Raw genomic sequence first — 18,382 nt, forward strand, 5'->3', positions numbered from 1 at the left:
CTAAACACCTGCAGGCTTTATTTTTTATACATAATAAAGAGGCCTTATTTCATTAAGGGAATGTTTCACATTGTGCAACACCTTGTGAGGTTCCACCAAGTGAACATTATTTGTTTTTTTAATTTCTTTATGTGGCTGGGAGCTGATTTTCTGACTTCTTACAGAACATCTGTGTTCAAGAGGAATCAGTGCCGCCACATAAGTGGCAACCATGAAGGGATTCAAACCCTCAATCTTCTGTAATACAGAATATTATTACATCTGTAATGATATTGAATATTGTATAACATGAATAGTGCGGTAGCTAAATAAATCCTCCCTCTCGTTCCTGTGGTCGTCCAGGCTCAGCACTCCCACCACGTCATCCAGCAGGTTCTCAACCACCTCGACACCAACAACAAGAACACGCCGCGGGTCAGAGCCGGCATCGTCCAGGTCCTCCTGGAGACGGTGGCCATCGCCGCTAAAGGCTCCGTTGGTGAGTTTCAGGATCATCTGTCCTGCTTTTATTCAGCCTTTAATGTTTTGTTTACAGTTAAAAGAATCTTAATACTTGATGTACCGTAACACTGTTTTCTCTCCAGCTAAAAAAACCCGTTTGATTATGAGCTGCCTTTATTCATTAGTTCATAATGTGAGTTAAAACAACTTCACTGTTAATCAGGGTTGTATATCCTTTGAAATACAGTCACCAACATGATACTTGCTTTATAACTTGCTCTGAGGAATATTTAATTTATTAAACCCAGGCACTAATATAAAGAAAGTACAGTCTAAAAGTGTAAAAATAAGTTTTTGATACCATGACATCATATCAATTTTTAAAATATCCAATAAATATAATTACCTATATAGACATTTTTGATAACATAATAAAAATGATAAAAATAAATCAATAAATTACTCAAAGCTCAGATGTTTAGATACTTTAAAGTTCATATTATAACAGGTAGACATAAATGATTAGACTTTAATTAAAATTTGAAGTGTTAACCTTTAGATGAATCAATACATTTCAGTGGATTTACTTCTGTGCAGATGTTTCTGCTACAAAACAATGTGACATCAATCGCCACGTTGCTGCGATTTATATAAAATAATGTGGTATAATTCAGGCCTATAAATAATATTTGTTGCATTAAGTGTCAGTGGAAGTGACGCAGATCCAGTACGTGTCAGTATCGACACCTCTGACTGCAGAGACAAAGAAAAACATCTGACAGTCGGAGGTGAAGCTCGTTAAAGAGAAGATCATATTTACTTTGATAACTTTCTTTATCAAGATATGAAGAAAAATATTGAAATATAAAACAATGGGTTGGGACCAGAAAAGGAACAAATGTGAAGAGAAAGTAAAAACACATAATCAGAGGTGTTTAAAAATGTGTTTTCCTCTCATCATGTTCTGAAGTGCTAATTGCCTGATGATTAAATAAGCATGAAGTTTGACACCTTTGATGGAAAAATAAGAACAACATTCAATGCAAACAATTCTTTAAAGTAAGAAACTTGATTTCTATTCAGTGTGTGAGTTTATTTAAATAAATGTTATAACTTTAGATCATGCTGTTAACTCCTCTAACGTGTGTTTTTACTGCCAAAAAAACAAACTTTTCCTCTCGATAGGAATGATGCAAGATTCCAAAAGAAGTGAAGTTTTCACCTTTGACAGTCAATTCAAGATTCCTACCAATCTGTGGCTCGGTACAGTATGACGGTGTGGTTAGATTTAAGGTGGAAATAGAGCAGTTTCTACACCCTCATCCCCCCCCCCCCAAAAACCCTCCAAACCCTCCAAACCCTCCAAACCCTCCAAACCCCCCCACAGACCTGCTGGATGTCTGGCATTAACAATTAGCACAGTGTGTTAACATGCAGCAGAAACACTGAAGAGCAGTAAACTGATGACAGAATCACCAACATGTGCTCAGATTCAATAAATTATCAACAATTGGAAACAAAATCCACCTCATATATATTTGCTTTATTCTATTATTTTCATTTAACCTTTATTTAACCAGGATGCTCTCCTTTTCTTGGAATCTAAATGTATATTTCCAGAGTCCTGGTGGCTGAAATGGCAGCACAGTTATGTTACAGAACCAACTGAAGGAAGAAAAGTCTGAGAAAAAAATGTGAAATTGAGCCATTAAAACATAAAGTTGAATCAGAATCCTTGACTTCAAAGGTAGTTGTGGTGTAAATATTATGAAGAAGCAGGTGATTCAAGCTGTCAGATTGTGGATGTGAGATGCTTGTTAATGCCAAACAAACAAAAGGTTTCTGTTGATATCAATATATCTTATTATTGTAATCTGAATATATACAAATACACTGAGAAACCAGAAAATAGACCAATCTGTAAGACACAATATAATAATACGAGTTTTGGTTTTATTTGTTCAGGTTTCAGGTAATTGATTTCTGCTTCCACCCAGAACAATGACTGGAGGTAAATGGAGCTTAGTTTATGGCGCTGACAGCACCGAACGTTTGTAATTTGGGTGAAACGTCTTTAATAAACGTTCAGTTTGTTGTTCTCTGCTCGCACAATGTTTCTTATCTTTTCTTTTTTCTTTGTTTTTCACTCAACCACCTCTTCTTCAAGAGCAAACAGCACTAACAAACATCATAGCTATATATATATATATATATACATGTCTTAAAATGATGGTAATCAATGACAGGTGGTGATTCTGGGAAGCCGCTTGCTGTTACCCAGGCAACCATATAGCTTATGTGTCATTCAGTTCATTTTGAATTAAAAATACTTTATGTTTACTCTACCTCAGTGGGTAATTTGAGGCAGAACTGAAGTTCATCCACACACATAAAGATAAAAATACAAATATGATGTTATAAAGAGTTGAAATACACAAAGATTAACAGCTGATCTGTTGTTAGACAACAACATCAAACAACACAAATACACACATATTATGTCAAAAGTGTCATAAGTGTATTTACTGTGGCTGTTCACAGGTCTAAGGGCCTCTGAATAAAACCTAACTTCCTTCTGTTTGTTTGACATACAGATGATTTAAAACGTATTCCCATCAGTATCAGCATAAAGTAGTCATAGAGGATTTACAGTATATTATATAGTTTTTGGGGATTTGTTCTTGATGTGAGTTTGAAGCTCTACTGTGGATCTTTGTGTTTCAGCTGTAACACCTGTGATTGATTACCATCTGTTTTAGACTTTTTTTGGCATTTTTGCTTGAAAAATGACTGAAACAATTAATCAATTATCAAGATATTTGCTGATTAACAATGGAGATAATTGATAAATCAACAAATCGATGCAACTCCTCACAGACAACGAAAAATAAATACTAAAACTTCATAAAGGTAAAAAACTATGATGTTAGCACCGTTGTGTTGAATTCATCACTATGTACAGGGTTTTCTCTGGTCACTCAGTGTATTGTGAGTCTGAACATATGGGGGACGTGTCAGATCTGGATCATGTTGTGATCCTGTAGCTGAGTGTCGTTGCTGTAGATTAGCACAGTGACGTGACGCTGTATCCCAACCTGTAGCTTCACCTCCGTAGAGAAGTCTAAATGTTAAAGGAACAGTCCAGAATATTTTTGAAAGCTGTTGTTGAAAAGATGGATATGAGTTTCATCTCTGTGTTCGATAACCAGGTGGTTATTAGCCTAGCTTAGCCTAGCTTAGCATAGAGACTGGAAACGGAGGGAAACTGCTAGCTAGCTCCTTCATCTTCCAATAAGTGCATCGCATCTTGTTTAATGAACAGCTGTGGAAAAGAAATGTATGAGCAGTTTGCATAAATTGTTAGCAGTAGGATATAATTTCATCCTTAATCTCTAATCATTCTTATTACATTACTTGATGTAAATTTGACACTGAATGTAAACTCCGGCTCTGCTGCGACTTCAATCTCCACTGGAAACGTTCCTGAAGTGAAACATCTGCTTTATGTTTTGAGTTTTTTTTGCTGATATTTTTAATGTTTTACCAGCATAAACACTTGTTTTGTAACTTGTTTATGTGGTGAGAGATGTTTTGTGGTTCTGTTTGAACAGGAAAACCTTTTGTTGCTTCTAATTTTCTCGGTCTGACAATGTTTTGATCATAAAATAATGATTTTTAGGTAGTCTAGTATTTATTAATAATTTATAGTTATTCCATTATTTGACAACAAAAACAGAAAAAATGTGTTAATGAGAGAAACTATGTTGTGTTAAAACACAACATAATTAAATACTCATGTTAAGCAATAAATACAGGCTTTTATAGACATTTATAAGTGGATTTCACACTTTGGAGACGTGAGCTGATCCAGTAAAAATAGAGCCGACATGTAAAGATCATGTTAGATCAGCTGTGACTCTCATTTCTGCTTCAGTCAATCTGTTAAACTGGAAGTTATTGTCTTTTCCTGTAAGGTCGAAGGTTAAATTCTCCGCACAAGTTCCTCGATCATGTGCACCGCTCAGTTTTTCATATTTTGTACATGAATATAAACCTCCAGCCTCTCTGCCACACGTCTTATTTCTCTCTGACATCAAAGACGAGCGGTCTGTAAATGGCATCCGTCTCTTCTGTGGCGGCTGTGTTTATCTTTGTGTGTGTTTGCAGGTCCCACCGTGCTGGAGGTGTTCAACACTCTGCTCAAACACCTGAGGATGAGCGTGGACTTTGAGCTGGGCGAGACCTCGAGGAGAAACTCCGGCGTCAGCGTTTCCTCCAACCGCGGCGGTGGCGGCGGCGGCAGCAGCGGCAAAGAGAGCGAGGAGCGCATCGTACAGAACGCCATCATCCAGACCATCGGTACACGTTAAAGTTTATATTAATACATTATACTCACATGATGAAGGTCTGTACGTTGAAAGAGTTACTGCTCGCTGTAATCAGAGCTGCAACGATTAGACGAACAGAAAATTAATCACCTACAAGCTATTTTTATGAGTGATTATTCGTTTTGAGTCATTTTTTAAGATAAAATATTAATTTCAGTGTTTCCTCTATAACAGTACAGGCCTGGTGAGCCGCCAGGTCAACGAGAACCTCCGCCAGACCAAAAAATATTTTATAAAAAGCCAAAAATAACGCCAAATGTCCATTCACTCGGAAATCAATAGCGTTTTGGAGCCTCTGAGCAGCGCTGTCTCGAATCACGAGTCAACGTCTGTGTTGTTGCCTGGGAAACTGCAGGTAGCGTAACTCCTTTTTAAGGAATAAGGCAGGAAGTAAGCGAGAGAGCGAGCGTCAGAAAAGTGATGTTGAATGTAGGCGGAGCAGAGGAAGAGGTTCGCAGTACGGCCGCATTCAGCCGCAGAGTCGAGCAGAGGTGTGTGTGTGGGGGGGGTGTGGGTGTGTTTATTTGTCCTCCGGAACGTAACCGCTATGAAACAATCAGGAAATAATGTTTTATTGATCTGATTCACCGACTTTCTCGCTACCAGCGCTCCCTCTCTCCATTCACTCTCTAGCTCGCTCGACCACTGCTGCTCTCTCTCTCTCTCTCGTCTTTTTTAAAATGTGGCGGGAAGCAAAGCAGCAAAGCCTAAATTTACTTTTAACGTTAGTTGTCGTTATTAAGTTGTCAGTCTTCTATGACAATAAACTTCATATCTTTGTTTGGGACATTTGAGGACGTCTCCTTGATTTTTTTTTTTTTTTTTTTCTTTTTTTGACGTTTTTCACTGTTTTCTTACATTTTGTAGATAAAACAACTAATCGATTAATGGTGAAAGTAATCAACAGATTAATTGATAATGAAAATAATTGTTAGTTGCAGTAATCATTCTTTCAGTCCATACTGGCTGTAAAGTTACTAACAAGACTGCAGCTGCGACTACTGATTATTTTTATTATTGATAAATCTGCAGTTTATTTTCTTGATTAATTGGTCTGTAAAATGTGAGAAAATATTGAAAAATTCTCATCACAACACTCCAGAAACCCAAGTTGAGATCTTGTTTTGTCCAAAACCAAAAGATATTCAGTTTACAATGATGTAAAACAGAGAAAAGTGAAAAATCCTCATGAATGATAAGCTGGAACTAGTCAATAATTGGTATTTGTACTTGAAATATGGCTTTAAAATTATTGATCAATTATCAGAATAGTTACTGATGATATTTCTATAAATGTTGCAGCTCTAAACACGACTGTTTTTTATAAAAGATGGAGGACAAACTCCACTTTCCTTTTCATCCAAAGCTTCTCATGCAGGAGTAAATATTTTCTTGTTATAAAGAGAAGAAACAAAACGTTGTAGTCTTTGTGTTTGAGCGCTGAATCATCCCCTGGTGTGTCTGCTGTCATCCTGCCAGGCTTCTTCGGTGGAAACCTGCCAGACTACCAGCGAGCCGAAGTCATGATGTTCATCATGGGCAAGGTGCCAGTGTACGGGACCCCCTGCCACACCTTGGACACCGTCAAGATTGGGTGAGTCACGCATTCATTAGCCGAGGACCCCGGAGGTTCACACACACACACACACACACACACACACACACACACTGCCACTGCTGCAGCCAATCAGCTCACAGCTACCAGAAACACATCGTCCTGACTGTAGAGACAGTTTGGCTTTAAACACGTTGGCTCCGAACCATCTTCTCTCTCCAATTAACACATTTAACTCAGACAGGACTGATTTAAAATGAACTGCAGTTGACACATTATTATTTAAAGTCCAACTGAATTTACTCGATTTGCCCAAATTTAAGACTTCGTCCTCTTTTCTTGCACCTGTTTTTGTAAAAGTTCTTCAAGATGAAACACATTTCCACACTGATCCTGTTGGGGAAAGTTTCCTTGAAAAGCAGAAGATAAATCTCACATCTGTGTCTCTCTCTCCTGTCGGCTCTCTGAAGTGTCAAAATTACTTTTCTGTGACATTTTTTTCTTTTGTCATTTTATCTTTTTGAGCTCCTCGTCATCTGTCATAGCGTCTGTTCCTGCGGTACAGGACGTCACTTTCACTCATCCTGAATTATCATTATTATTATTATTATTATTATTATTATTATTATTATTATTATTATTATTATTATTATTATTTCCTTTTGTGGCAAAAAAAACAAAACTCCTGCAGGTTAAACTGAACTAAACAAACTCTCAGGGAGAAATGTGGTAGCCTAGCAACATTAATCAATCAATAACACTTAATTTATATGACACCTGCCGTACGAGTCGAATGCAATTCAAAGTTCTTCACAAGAGATTGACAGACGCACAATCTGTCAATCAGATACAATAAATAGCAGAATTAAAACAAGGTGACTTCCTTTTTAAATAATAAAAACAATAATTAATAAGACAACAATAAAGGATAAGTAAACAGTAAGAGAACAGTTATAATAATAAAAGAAAATACGAGCAATAGAAGTAAAAGAATTTTACTTTAAACTTATAAAACAAAACGTAAAATGTTGATCATTTAAGTAGCGCAAAGACGTCAACGTTTATCATATCAGCTGCAGTACAACGTTTAATATTCAGTAGGAGACTGATATCAGATCCATATATGAGTTTAACCCCGTTGTGACTCAGTGAGGAAGATAATGAAGGTCTTGAATGTTGACAGTTTAAAATGCAGTGAACGTGCAGCATCGTCCTCTCAGACTTCTGCTCGGTAACACCGATGAGCTGCAGAGTCAAATATCTGTTCTTCAGCAATTACTGGAAAAGGAGGAGAGAGAGAGAAAGAGAGAGAGAGAGACAGAGAGAGAGAGAGAGAGAGAGAGAGAGAGAGAGAGAGAGAGAGAGAGAGAGAGAGAGAGAGAGAGAGAGAGAGAGAGAGAGAGAGAGAGAGAGAGAGAGAGAGAGAGAGAGAGAGAGAGAGAGAGAGAGAGCTGGTCTGTGAGGAGGAGGAGGAGGAGGAGGAGGAGGAGGAGGACAGTCTTCGTTTGATTTGGGATTATCTGTTCTTGCACTCCCGAGGCCTGAGGGATTAGCTTGTTTTTCTTTTCTTTTTGGGGGGGGGGTGATGGGAGGGAAGAGGCCAGCCGTCATGTCAGTGACCCGGGAGCTGGATTCACTGCGGGGCGTCCAGGAGGTGAAGTGAGGACAGATTAATTCACTTTGGATGAGAAGGAGTGTGTGTGTGTGTGTGTGTGTGTGTGTGTGTGTGTGTGTGTGTGTGTGTGTGTGTGTGTGTGTGTTTCTAGCCTGCTCTGTGAGTCCAGCGTTACATGTTAAAGCTTTTAAATGTGACTTTATCATCTGTGGATCCCCCTGCAGCTGCATACAACTTACATGTGTTAAAGGATAATTACAGTTTATTTCAACCCTGGTATATTTCCTGTAAATGACTCGATGCATCATGCTAACGCTGACTCACCGAACCCAACACATGTACACTGATAGTGAAAGTAGAGAAGATCGTCTGTTGTTCAGTCTCTAAACAGTGAAATAAGTTGTGACGCTTCTGTCTGATCTGCACAGTCTAGATGTGAACGTTAGCTAATTAATCTTCAAACTCCATTATGTCTTGCATTTAAATCTAATAAAGTATTTGTAGGTGTGATGGGTGTTATAGTGTCCAGAGTTATTTCACTGTGCTGCAGTGAGTTAACTGTTCATCAGTGTGACGGCGAGCGGGAGGAACAGTATTCTGTAGCGTCAACCAGACAGGAGAAGCTCTGCAGTGATTTCTCCGCCTGTTTCCTGACTCTGAAGGTGTGCAGGTCCTGAATGGAGGACAGGTTGGCACAGATAATCTTTTCTGCAGACCTGACTGTTGTCATCTGTTCTTGTCCTGTTCGGTGGCCGATCCAAACCAGACAGATGGATGTGCAGAGAACTGGATCAGCAGCTCCTGAGGCAGGTTGTACTTCCTGAGCTGATGCAGGAAGTAGATCCTCTGCTGGGCCTTTTTGATGACTGTGTTGATGTCAGACTCTCACGTCTAGGCCTTTTCCATACACGTGTGCTGACTCGGTTTGACTGAAAAGTCTCCGTTTTAGGGATTTGAAGACGCCGGAGTAGTGTGGACGCTAGTACAAGTTATGCTTTTTAAAACAAAAACGTATCAGTGTGGATCTAGCCTCAGTGTAGCTCCTCTTGGTTTCTGTCCTGGTTGTACAGGATCCTGTCCCCCCTCCTGTAGACCTCCTCCTTGGCCTGACGAAGCTGCCTGTAACACACATGTAAGATCCAGGTCCAGGTCCAGGTCCAGGTCTGTAGCTCCAGCTTTGACTCGTTGGTTGGGAGAAGAAGAACCAGACAGCAGCGATACGTGTTCTTTAACACTGTGTAGCAGCGGTCCGGTGTGTTTTTATCCCTGGTGGAACGTTTAATATGCTGTCTGTATCTCGGCAGTTCTCGGCTGAGGTCTGCACTGTTAAAATCCCCCCGAGGACGGTGAGAACGGAGTCTGGATGTTTGCGCTCCATGCTGGTTATCTGGTCAGCCAGGTGTTGTAAGGCCTCTCTAACGCAGCTGGGATGTAAACAGAATAAAAGAGGAAAAACTCCCGTAGTGAATAAAACGCTTTGCAGAAACTAGTCTGTAGGTGAGGAGAGCACATTTCCTTCAACGCTGTGACATCTGTACACCAACCTTCGTTTACCCTCGTTATAGAGACGGACTCACCCAGCAGTCGCTGTCCATTTGTTGGACAAAGATCAGACATTCACCAGTAGTGATGATGGTGAGCGGTGCTGGGAACCTCCTGCAGCCTCCACAGAGCTGCTGCTGCTGCTGCTCCTCTCACCAAAACCTCTGGAAAAGTTTCTAGTTGTGTAAAAACCAGTGAAAAAGTTTATTGAGTGAACCGTCAAATATTCCACAGTTCTTCCCTGGTGAATGTTATATGACTGAAGACTGCACAAAAACAGAAAAAAGAATGAGAGTAATAAATAAATGAATGAATGAATGAATGAATGAACAGAAACCAGGAAGTCCACTCTCAGTAAAAGATGAATGAGTTTGAAGGCTTCTCAGACACAGAAAAAATATAAGACAGGATTTTACAGCTTTTTTTCCCCCTCGGATGTTTTTCTTGCAGTTATAATGTTGGTTTGAGCCTCGGAGTCGAGCTGAGATGAAAATATGTATCTAAAAAACATATATTTGGATAATTCAGAGAGTTTACATACAGCTGCTTTGTATATTGAACGAATTAGAAATGTTGTGTTCAGATTTGGAAACAAAAGAAACAAAATGTTGTAGTGTTTGTTCTGACAGAATAACTGATGTCCTCTCCTCTTCCTCCTCTTCCTCCTCCTCCTCCTCCTCCTCCTCCTCCTCCTCCTCCTCGTCCTGCTGCTGTCTGGTTTTTGGGGACGTGTCGGGCTGTTTGGGATCCTCCTCAGTCATCAGGGCACCAAGCGGATCCAGGCCATGCTGCTCAGCTCCCTCATCATGGTGAGTCCTTCTCTTGAACTCATCTGTACTGGTTGATGAATGAAAACCAGTCCTTCACTGGTCAGATTAACAGATTGTTACATTAATTTAATCAGATTTGAACAGTTTAAACTGATGTTTTCATTACTGTAGAATCTCAAATGCAGCTTGATTTACTGTTTCAGTCCTGAAGATGATTTTCACTCATCTGACTGGTGGGGGATTTAAGGGGGAATTTAAGGGGGAATTGTAGGGTGATTTTTTGGGTCGTCACAATTTTCATTTGACTACCAAGTGACCTTAAAAACTCACAGGTGACCTTAACGTCCATTTTGACCTTTTTATTTTACTGCGTTTTCAATTTGTGCTTAAAAAACCTGAAAATTCAAACAAGTTTTTATGGCTGGCTGAGGAGTAAAGGTTGGGGGTAGTGAACGGACACAAAGCAAATGTAAATATTTAGTGAATAAATGACGACGTCCATGAATCACGTGACCTAAACGTCACTGAAGATGACTGAGCATCAGATCTGTGAGGAGCGATGATGAGGAGGCTGTAACCTTCCTCACATGAATACATGAAACAAACAGAAATGTCAGATTTCCATCATGTTTTCCATCGTTTGAGCTTTGACTGATTCTCTTTTAATAACGTCATCTCGTTGTTGTTCTCTTCTTCTGTGGTAGTTTAATAGCACCGACTGGAGAATTAGTGCCACCTGCTGTTGATCTCAACTTTTTATGTTGATTTTCTAGAAATTATGTTAAAATTCGAGCTACATTTGGACTGAAACTTTATGTAAACTTTGCTGAGCAGCAGCGACAACGACGTCTGCCGCTACTCACAGTAGAATATAGAAAGATACGTCCCTTTAATTTCTATCAAATCAGCTTTAAATTGTGATTTATTGAACATAACTGGTTGAACTACAGTTTTGTATCTGACATGAAAGTATTGACTCACTGTAGACAGATTGGTAACAGCTCGCAACACAGTCATATATAAATAAAGCTTCAACATTTAATCTTTAAACTCTTTTTGTTCTAAACATCCTTGAAGTGTCTCTCAGATGTGCAGGAGGAGAAAGTTTTAACATGTCTGCTTTATTTCTAATAAATAGAAAATATAATGAAAGAAAACTCCACAATGGCCGATAGTGATTATGTAAGACAATATGAAGTGGAGACTGTGAATAATTAAGTAAATCAGTGGTTCTTATTTTATTCTTTTTATTTTGTATTTTTTATTTGATTATAAAAGTCTGTTTTAGTGTCACAACGGCATCGTTTGAGTTTCATCAAGTCTTCCTCGTTAATTTTAATTTAATATCGTCCGGTTTAGACATCAGGCTGTCGAGGGTTAAAACACTTGAAGACGTTTCCTTCTTCATTATCTGCTTCAGCAAGAGACTCTCATCTCGCTGAGACGAGGAGGCACAGGTGGCACCAACACACCCAGCAGTGACGCGCACACACACACACACACACACACACACACACACACACACACACTTCCTCTCCTGCAGCATCCTCGTGCACGCTCACAGAGCAATTTATTACAGCGTCTGTCTGTCCTCGTCTCCCCTCCTCGCCACCACCTGGCTTCTCGATGCAGCTGGAGGAGGGGTGAAAGGTCAAAATATTTATAACACATGCAGCTGCAGATGGGGTCGAGCTTGAAGGGGGGCGGGGGGGGGGGCAGCAGGAGTGTGTGTGTGTGTGTGTGTGTTAGTTATGGTGTCAGTGTGACTGTGCAGACAGACAGATGTTTTAGAGCTGCTAGTCGGGGGTTGAAGGCTGCAGCTGAATCACTCGCTGGTTTTCATCTGTGAGGTGTGAATGAAACTGAAGGCGCTCGGCACGAAATCCACCCGGAGACACGGTGAGAGCGACAACAGGAAGTGGAAACGGAGCACAGCCTTTTAGCTCTGATGCTTTTCTTTGTTATCAGCACCAAACCTCAGGAATGAAACTCTTATGTTTCATCATCGAGTCGTCAGTAAAGACAGTGATGTCACTGACGTCCAATCAAACAGCCTCTACTCTCATCAAACGGTGGCTGTTGGAGGCTGTGATCAGCATTTTAACAACAAAGAACAAAACGTGTTTTTCAGACTGAAGCAGAGATGTGAGAATATGAAACGTCAAATATCCCCTTCAGTCCAGTGTCTTCCTCCTTTTAGAGAAGAAACGCTGGGATATAAAAGCTCATATTTGTGTTATTAGCGACCGCGTGACCCGGGAAGCGTTTCTGTAGCATGTGCTTGCTACAAATCAGAAGTGGTTAAGCCCTCCCGCTGTTCACACTGATCATAAATCATCAGATCACAGTCACGTACGAGGGGAAAAGGTCAACATTTGGACACTTTCAGCTGCTTGTGAACGTAACCTTTAAGCTCTGTTGAAGCGGTGTTTCTCAACGACCCTCCCTGTGGATTAATCGCATCACGCTGAGAGAATCTCCTCCTCCCCTGCCCCCCCCCCCGCCGCCTCTCTCTCTCTCTCTACCTCAGGTAACCTCCGGCTTTAAGTCCAAGTCCATGGCAGCTGCGTTGCCGCCTCCCTTCCTGGATCCTCTCTTCTCCATCTCGCTGATGGAGGACAGCGAGCTGAGGCAGCTGGTGCTCGAGATCCTGCACAACATCATCGATCGCCATGACAACCGTGCCAAACTGCGCGGCATCAGGTACAAAGTACACATGTCAGCCTGTACCGTCTTATTATTAACGTGTGAGTCGACCTGCAAAGCGTTAACCTGTATGAACGGTTCTATACTAATACAACTGTATGGATTGATTGATATTAACAGTGAGCTGTATCACTGCAACATCACAATAAATGTTCCTCGTTAGATCACAGAGCAGAAGATTAAAGGATGGATCATTTTCTATATTTCTCTTATTTTCAACAAATCACAGGAACACGTCACCCAGTGCAGGGATGAGGCTCACTGACGTGTTTTTAATAGTTTTTGGACAATAAAGGAGGAATAAACATGAGATTCATTGATAATAAGTAAATTATAAAGAATATCCAGACATATCCTTAAAGAGAATATAGATACATAATCTCTATATGTACATAACACCAGACAGACACAAAATACACTGTTGTACCCTGAGGACACAGAGTTTATACGTCTTATAATATGATAAAACACAATGACCAGCTGTCAGTGAAGTGACAGAAAATATTTAAAAGAATTAAAACAATAAAAACGTAAAATAAATAAATAAATAAATAAATTAGATCCAATTAAATAAAACAAGTTTGTTTATTTGTTTGTTTATTTAACAGGGACAGTGCACATTAATAAACATTGCGTTAGCCAAGAGGCTGTTTTTCATCTGTAGTCTCTGGACAGACGTTACAGATTCACCCTAAAAACAGAATATGAGAATGAGATTGAAATAACAAAGTTACTGATGCGGAACATATATAATATTAATAAAAAACATCCGTAAAACATGCAACACAGAGACTCATGATACAAGATATACAAGACAATAAATACATGAAGATATGAATGTTAATAGAAACATAAACTGAATAAAACCACATTGAGCTGCTTTGTTAGACACTAACGAGAAGAAGCACAGATACAGAAAACATAAACAGCTGAATAGTATTTATCACACTATCAGTCAGTGTTGCACATTATAGTCTGTAAAGATATCAGGAAATAGATTTATTTGTGCAATGAAGAAGAAACTTGAACCTTTATTTCAGATTAATTACATGTTTCAGGGAAAACATTGTTGATATAAGAAAATCTCTTTGTGTTTTCTCCTCATGAGATCATTAAACATGTTATTGTCATATCATGTCTCGTTATGACAGTAAATTATTTTTTTGGTGGTAAGAAAATGTTCAGAATGATTTACATGTGGTTCAGTCGGTTGTAATCATTTTAATATTGCTAATTTGACACCTGCGTTTGTAAGATACAGACTATAGTTTTGGTTAATTAGGAACCAGTTTCACATGTAAACAAACTGTAGACGCCCTGCAGAAGACTGTTAATGATTCTTTTGTTTCCTTTTTGTTGACTGGACTGATTTATGATTTAGTGTTTTTATTTGTTTGTCTTTGATACAGAATCATTCCCAACGTCGCAGCACTGAAGATTAAAAGAGAGAAGATTTCCAAGCAGGACGTCGCATTTATGAAAAAGGTAGATTTATTATTATTAATTATTATTTACAGAAGTTACTGTGGATTAAAGCATCAAAGAATATCAAAACATTCATTGAAAAGTCTCAAACTGCTCTTTTAATTTAGAAACACATTGTGACTCTTTTACATGTTTACAACAGAAACAAAAATTATCAGTAAAAAAAGAAAATAATCTTAATCATAGTAGGAAGAAATGAATCAACTGCAGGTATCTGTCAGAAAAATGTCTCAAGACTGCAACAAAACATAAAAATAACAGCAAAACTCACATTTTAAAGGGGAAGTCGACTGATTTTACACATCAAAGGCTGTTTTCAGGTGTTTGTAAGTAGTCTTCAACAATTATATTATGTTATTCAATATAACTAAAGCTCAATATAACTAAAGCTCTCTCTGAAATGTCAATGAGAGGATGTATAAAGAAGTTTAAAACGGTTGTAATTGAGGAAAGTCAATATTGTACGTATAATAATAAAACTACTGGAGATACTTCATCTTCATCGCTGGAAATTGGATCCAAAGTTTACATAAAATATTAATTATTGGAGCTTTCATGTAAGATTTAAATATTTACTTCATCTGTAAAAGAGCTTTCAGGTCTAATTTAATGTTAACTGAAGTTGATTCTTATTTATTTTCTGTGTTTCTGCTCTGAACCAGGAGGAATTTATTCCCAAACACAGAAGATCACTTTCTTTAGATGCTTAATTGTTTTTCGGGGCATTTATGTGACTAACAGATATCATGTTGCTGTTGTCGGAAGAAACGTTGTATTTTTCTTATTTAAAGGGGAACTCCAGTGATTTTCCACCTCAGCGTGTGTTTCCAGGTGTTCTCTGTGATAAAAGGAGTATAAAAGCGTTTTGTGTCTCCAGACGGAGCTGCTGCTGTGAAATCTGATAAATTATCTGAAGTGATCTGTCGTCCGTCGGGGTTGAAGACTACAAGTTTGAAAAATGAAAAAAGATCTGGTGATGCAGAGTCAGAGAGAAGTGAGGTTATCAGACCTCCTCGTCTCTGCTGGAGGCAGCTGCAGGCTACGTTAGCCGCTACTAGCATAACACAGCAGAACTGTGACAGCAGTGCATTGTGGGTAATATAGGTATCTGCTTGTGACAAAGAAGAAAAACGTGCGGAGTAAAAATGACAAGTCCGATACATGGATGTATAATAAGAGCTGGATAGGGCGCCGCAGCTCAGCCCTGCAGCCAGTTTATCCCAGAGGTCACTCGCGGTATTGCAGCGAAAAATCCTCCTGCGGCCCAATAAGGATTTTCCCCCACAGACCACCAGTGTAAAAGAGACACCTGTAAAACTGTTGACAGGACACCTCGAACTGCAAACAACGTCTATTATGACTCTTTCTATTATAAACTTTTGATCCATGGAGGTTTTATGTTTGTAAAACTTTCCTCAAGCCGAGAAAAGCGATTTAAAAATCTGTGATGTCATCACAATGTAAAGTCTGTGGGCCGAGTGGGAGCTCGTGGGCGGGGCCAGCGGGGAAACACTACTGCGCATATTCAGTGGGCCGCACAACGCGGAAGCTAGAAACTTTTTTTGGCGTATGCACCAGGTGAGCAGTTCCTATAGGACTGAATGGACGCCATTTTTAGTCCTGTATCCAGCTCTTATAATACATCAATGGTCCGACAGTGTTAAAGGAGGGCAGTGCTAAATCGGTGGAGTACTCTTTGCGTTTACAAGCTTCAAAATCCTCGTCCAATGAGGTCACAGAATTTATTGACCCTGACAGCACATGACATTTCCAAAAAAACGTCCCCCAGTTTAAGTTGTTCACCTGTGAATCATCACACCTAAACTGTGACCTTTTACCTGCCAGCAAACACCTGAAAGAACAGTCGCGGAGCTGGAAACCGACACGACATCATCGCCGCCAGCAGCGTTCAGTCCTCCGGCCCGTCTGTTATTAATTCTCATCGGCTGTCAGAGGTCATTAACGGCGTCTGATTGAATTCATTAAGCGGTGAATAGAAATCAGCGGCCTTCACTTTCCATCAGACTCCACGACGTCGAGCTCATGAATGCAACAAAGCAAACGACCCGACAACCTGCGTCTTTATTTCATCTGATGAAGAGGAGGAGCTGCGACGCGGCCGGTTATTTTTAGGCTGATTCAGAGTGAATGAGATTAATCTTTTCAGCGGACACCACTGTGGCATTTTCATTTGCATTTTATAGCACCGCAACATTTTCATTTATATGATGTGGAGCGGAGCTGTTGGAAGTGTTATACAGTCAGAAACAGGGCTGACAGTTATTTTCATTATTAATCAGCTGATTATTTTCTCAATTAAACTGTTTTTCTTTTTGGTCTATAAAATGTAAAATAAAAATAATGCATCCGAAACATCCTAAAACCCAAAATATAATCAGGTTTATTATCACAGAAGACAAAGAAAAGCAGCAAAGAGAATAACTGGAGAAAGTTTGTCTGTTAGTTTATTTTTAGTTTAATGATTAAAATAGTTGCCAATTATTTTTCTGTTGATTCTTAATTTATTATTAAACTCATAGTTTCAGATCTAATTTGGTGCCACGATGTTTCCAAGACAAAAAAGTAGAAAAATGGAAAATATATTTAGAAAAAAAAGATAAATCTGAGGAACAATTCATTGATCTACTAACAAGTTTTGTGATAAATCTTCTTCCTCGGTGCCTTATTGTCCAAAAACTATTAACATCACATCAGTGAGACACACGGCTGCACTGACTGACATGTTCCTTCATCACCATGAACACACACACACACACACACACACACACACACATACACAAACACACACACACACACACACACACAAACACACACAAACACACAAACACACACACACACAAACACACACACACACACAAACACACACACACACATACACACACACACACACACACACACACACTGTCCTGCTGCCAGAAACACTCACTAGAGCACCAAATGTGGATTCATCCGCTGCTGAAAATAGTCCCCAACTAATGCACTGTTTCCTCCTGTTTGTTAAAAACTGCAGTTGTTTTAGGAAATTACTGAGACTTTTTTTAAAAATGAAACTATATATTTGTGAGGTGTTAACTTTGGCACCTAATTTAGTCTTCTGATGAAAATGTTAATTAGTTTTAGTCAAATTGTTGCCATTTGTTTTCTGTTAGTTTTAATCAATAAAACCTAAAGATGTTCTAGTCTTGTTTTCATCATGCACCTTTAATTTTTATGTCTTCTAAGCATTTTTGAGGTTCCAGCTGTCGCCCTCTTATCTTAGTTGTGTACAGTTACCATGGTTACAGGTTAGCGTAAAAGGTTTCCTTGTTGACACACACACACACACACGGTGTTCGTGCTCTAATGATAATGTGAGCGTTACTGTGCTGCCTGAATGTTTTCACAGTTTATCAGATGTTTTCTTGGTTTTACCCTCAGAGGTTTGTAGATGAATTTAGTCCATAAATCTGTGACATTTGAGCAGAAACTCAGCGAGCAAAACGCTTCACTCTGTCTGATCGGGGCCTAAATCGGCTCCTGAACAAGAGATATGATGATTGGCTGCTGGAGGAGATTTTTACTAATCAGCAGCTACAGTGAATGTAAATCCACAGACGCTGCAGCTCGTTTTATTTGTTGATGAAAAATATAAAACATTTTGTCAAAGTTCTTGTTTTTATTGTGGAAAAAAAAGGTTGTCGACAAATATTTTCCATCATAGTTTTCATTGACAAAGTTAACTTATCTTGGAGCTGAGAGCCACAGACAGGTAGAGAAATCAGAATTATTGACTAACACGTTGTTAGTTTTGGTTATAAATGCACCGTCTTCAGCTGCACATCCAGCAGACTTCATAGTCGGGACATTCAGGTGAACAAAA

General features: G+C 39.2%; 1 protein-coding gene across 3 annotated transcripts in view; it reads left to right on the top strand.

The window, feature by feature from the left end:
• efr3a (EFR3 homolog A (S. cerevisiae)) overlaps positions 1-18,382 on the top strand; it is a 150,569-nt gene that overhangs the window by 110,034 nt on the left and 22,153 nt on the right. For all 3 annotated transcript variants that reach the window (XM_067606809.1, XM_067606810.1, XM_067606808.1), the window contains 6 exons: positions 343-478; positions 4,609-4,800; positions 6,309-6,423; positions 10,299-10,350; positions 12,842-13,014; positions 14,427-14,502. In XM_067606809.1, coding sequence (XP_067462910.1) covers positions 343-478; positions 4,609-4,800; positions 6,309-6,423; positions 10,299-10,350; positions 12,842-13,014; positions 14,427-14,502 — 744 coding nt within the window. The remainder of the gene's footprint in view (positions 1-342; positions 479-4,608; positions 4,801-6,308; positions 6,424-10,298; positions 10,351-12,841; positions 13,015-14,426; positions 14,503-18,382) is intronic.

Source organism: Thunnus thynnus, chromosome 12 (genome assembly GCF_963924715.1).
Source record: "Thunnus thynnus chromosome 12, fThuThy2.1, whole genome shotgun sequence".
NCBI lineage: Eukaryota > Metazoa > Chordata > Actinopteri > Scombriformes > Scombridae > Thunnus > Thunnus thynnus.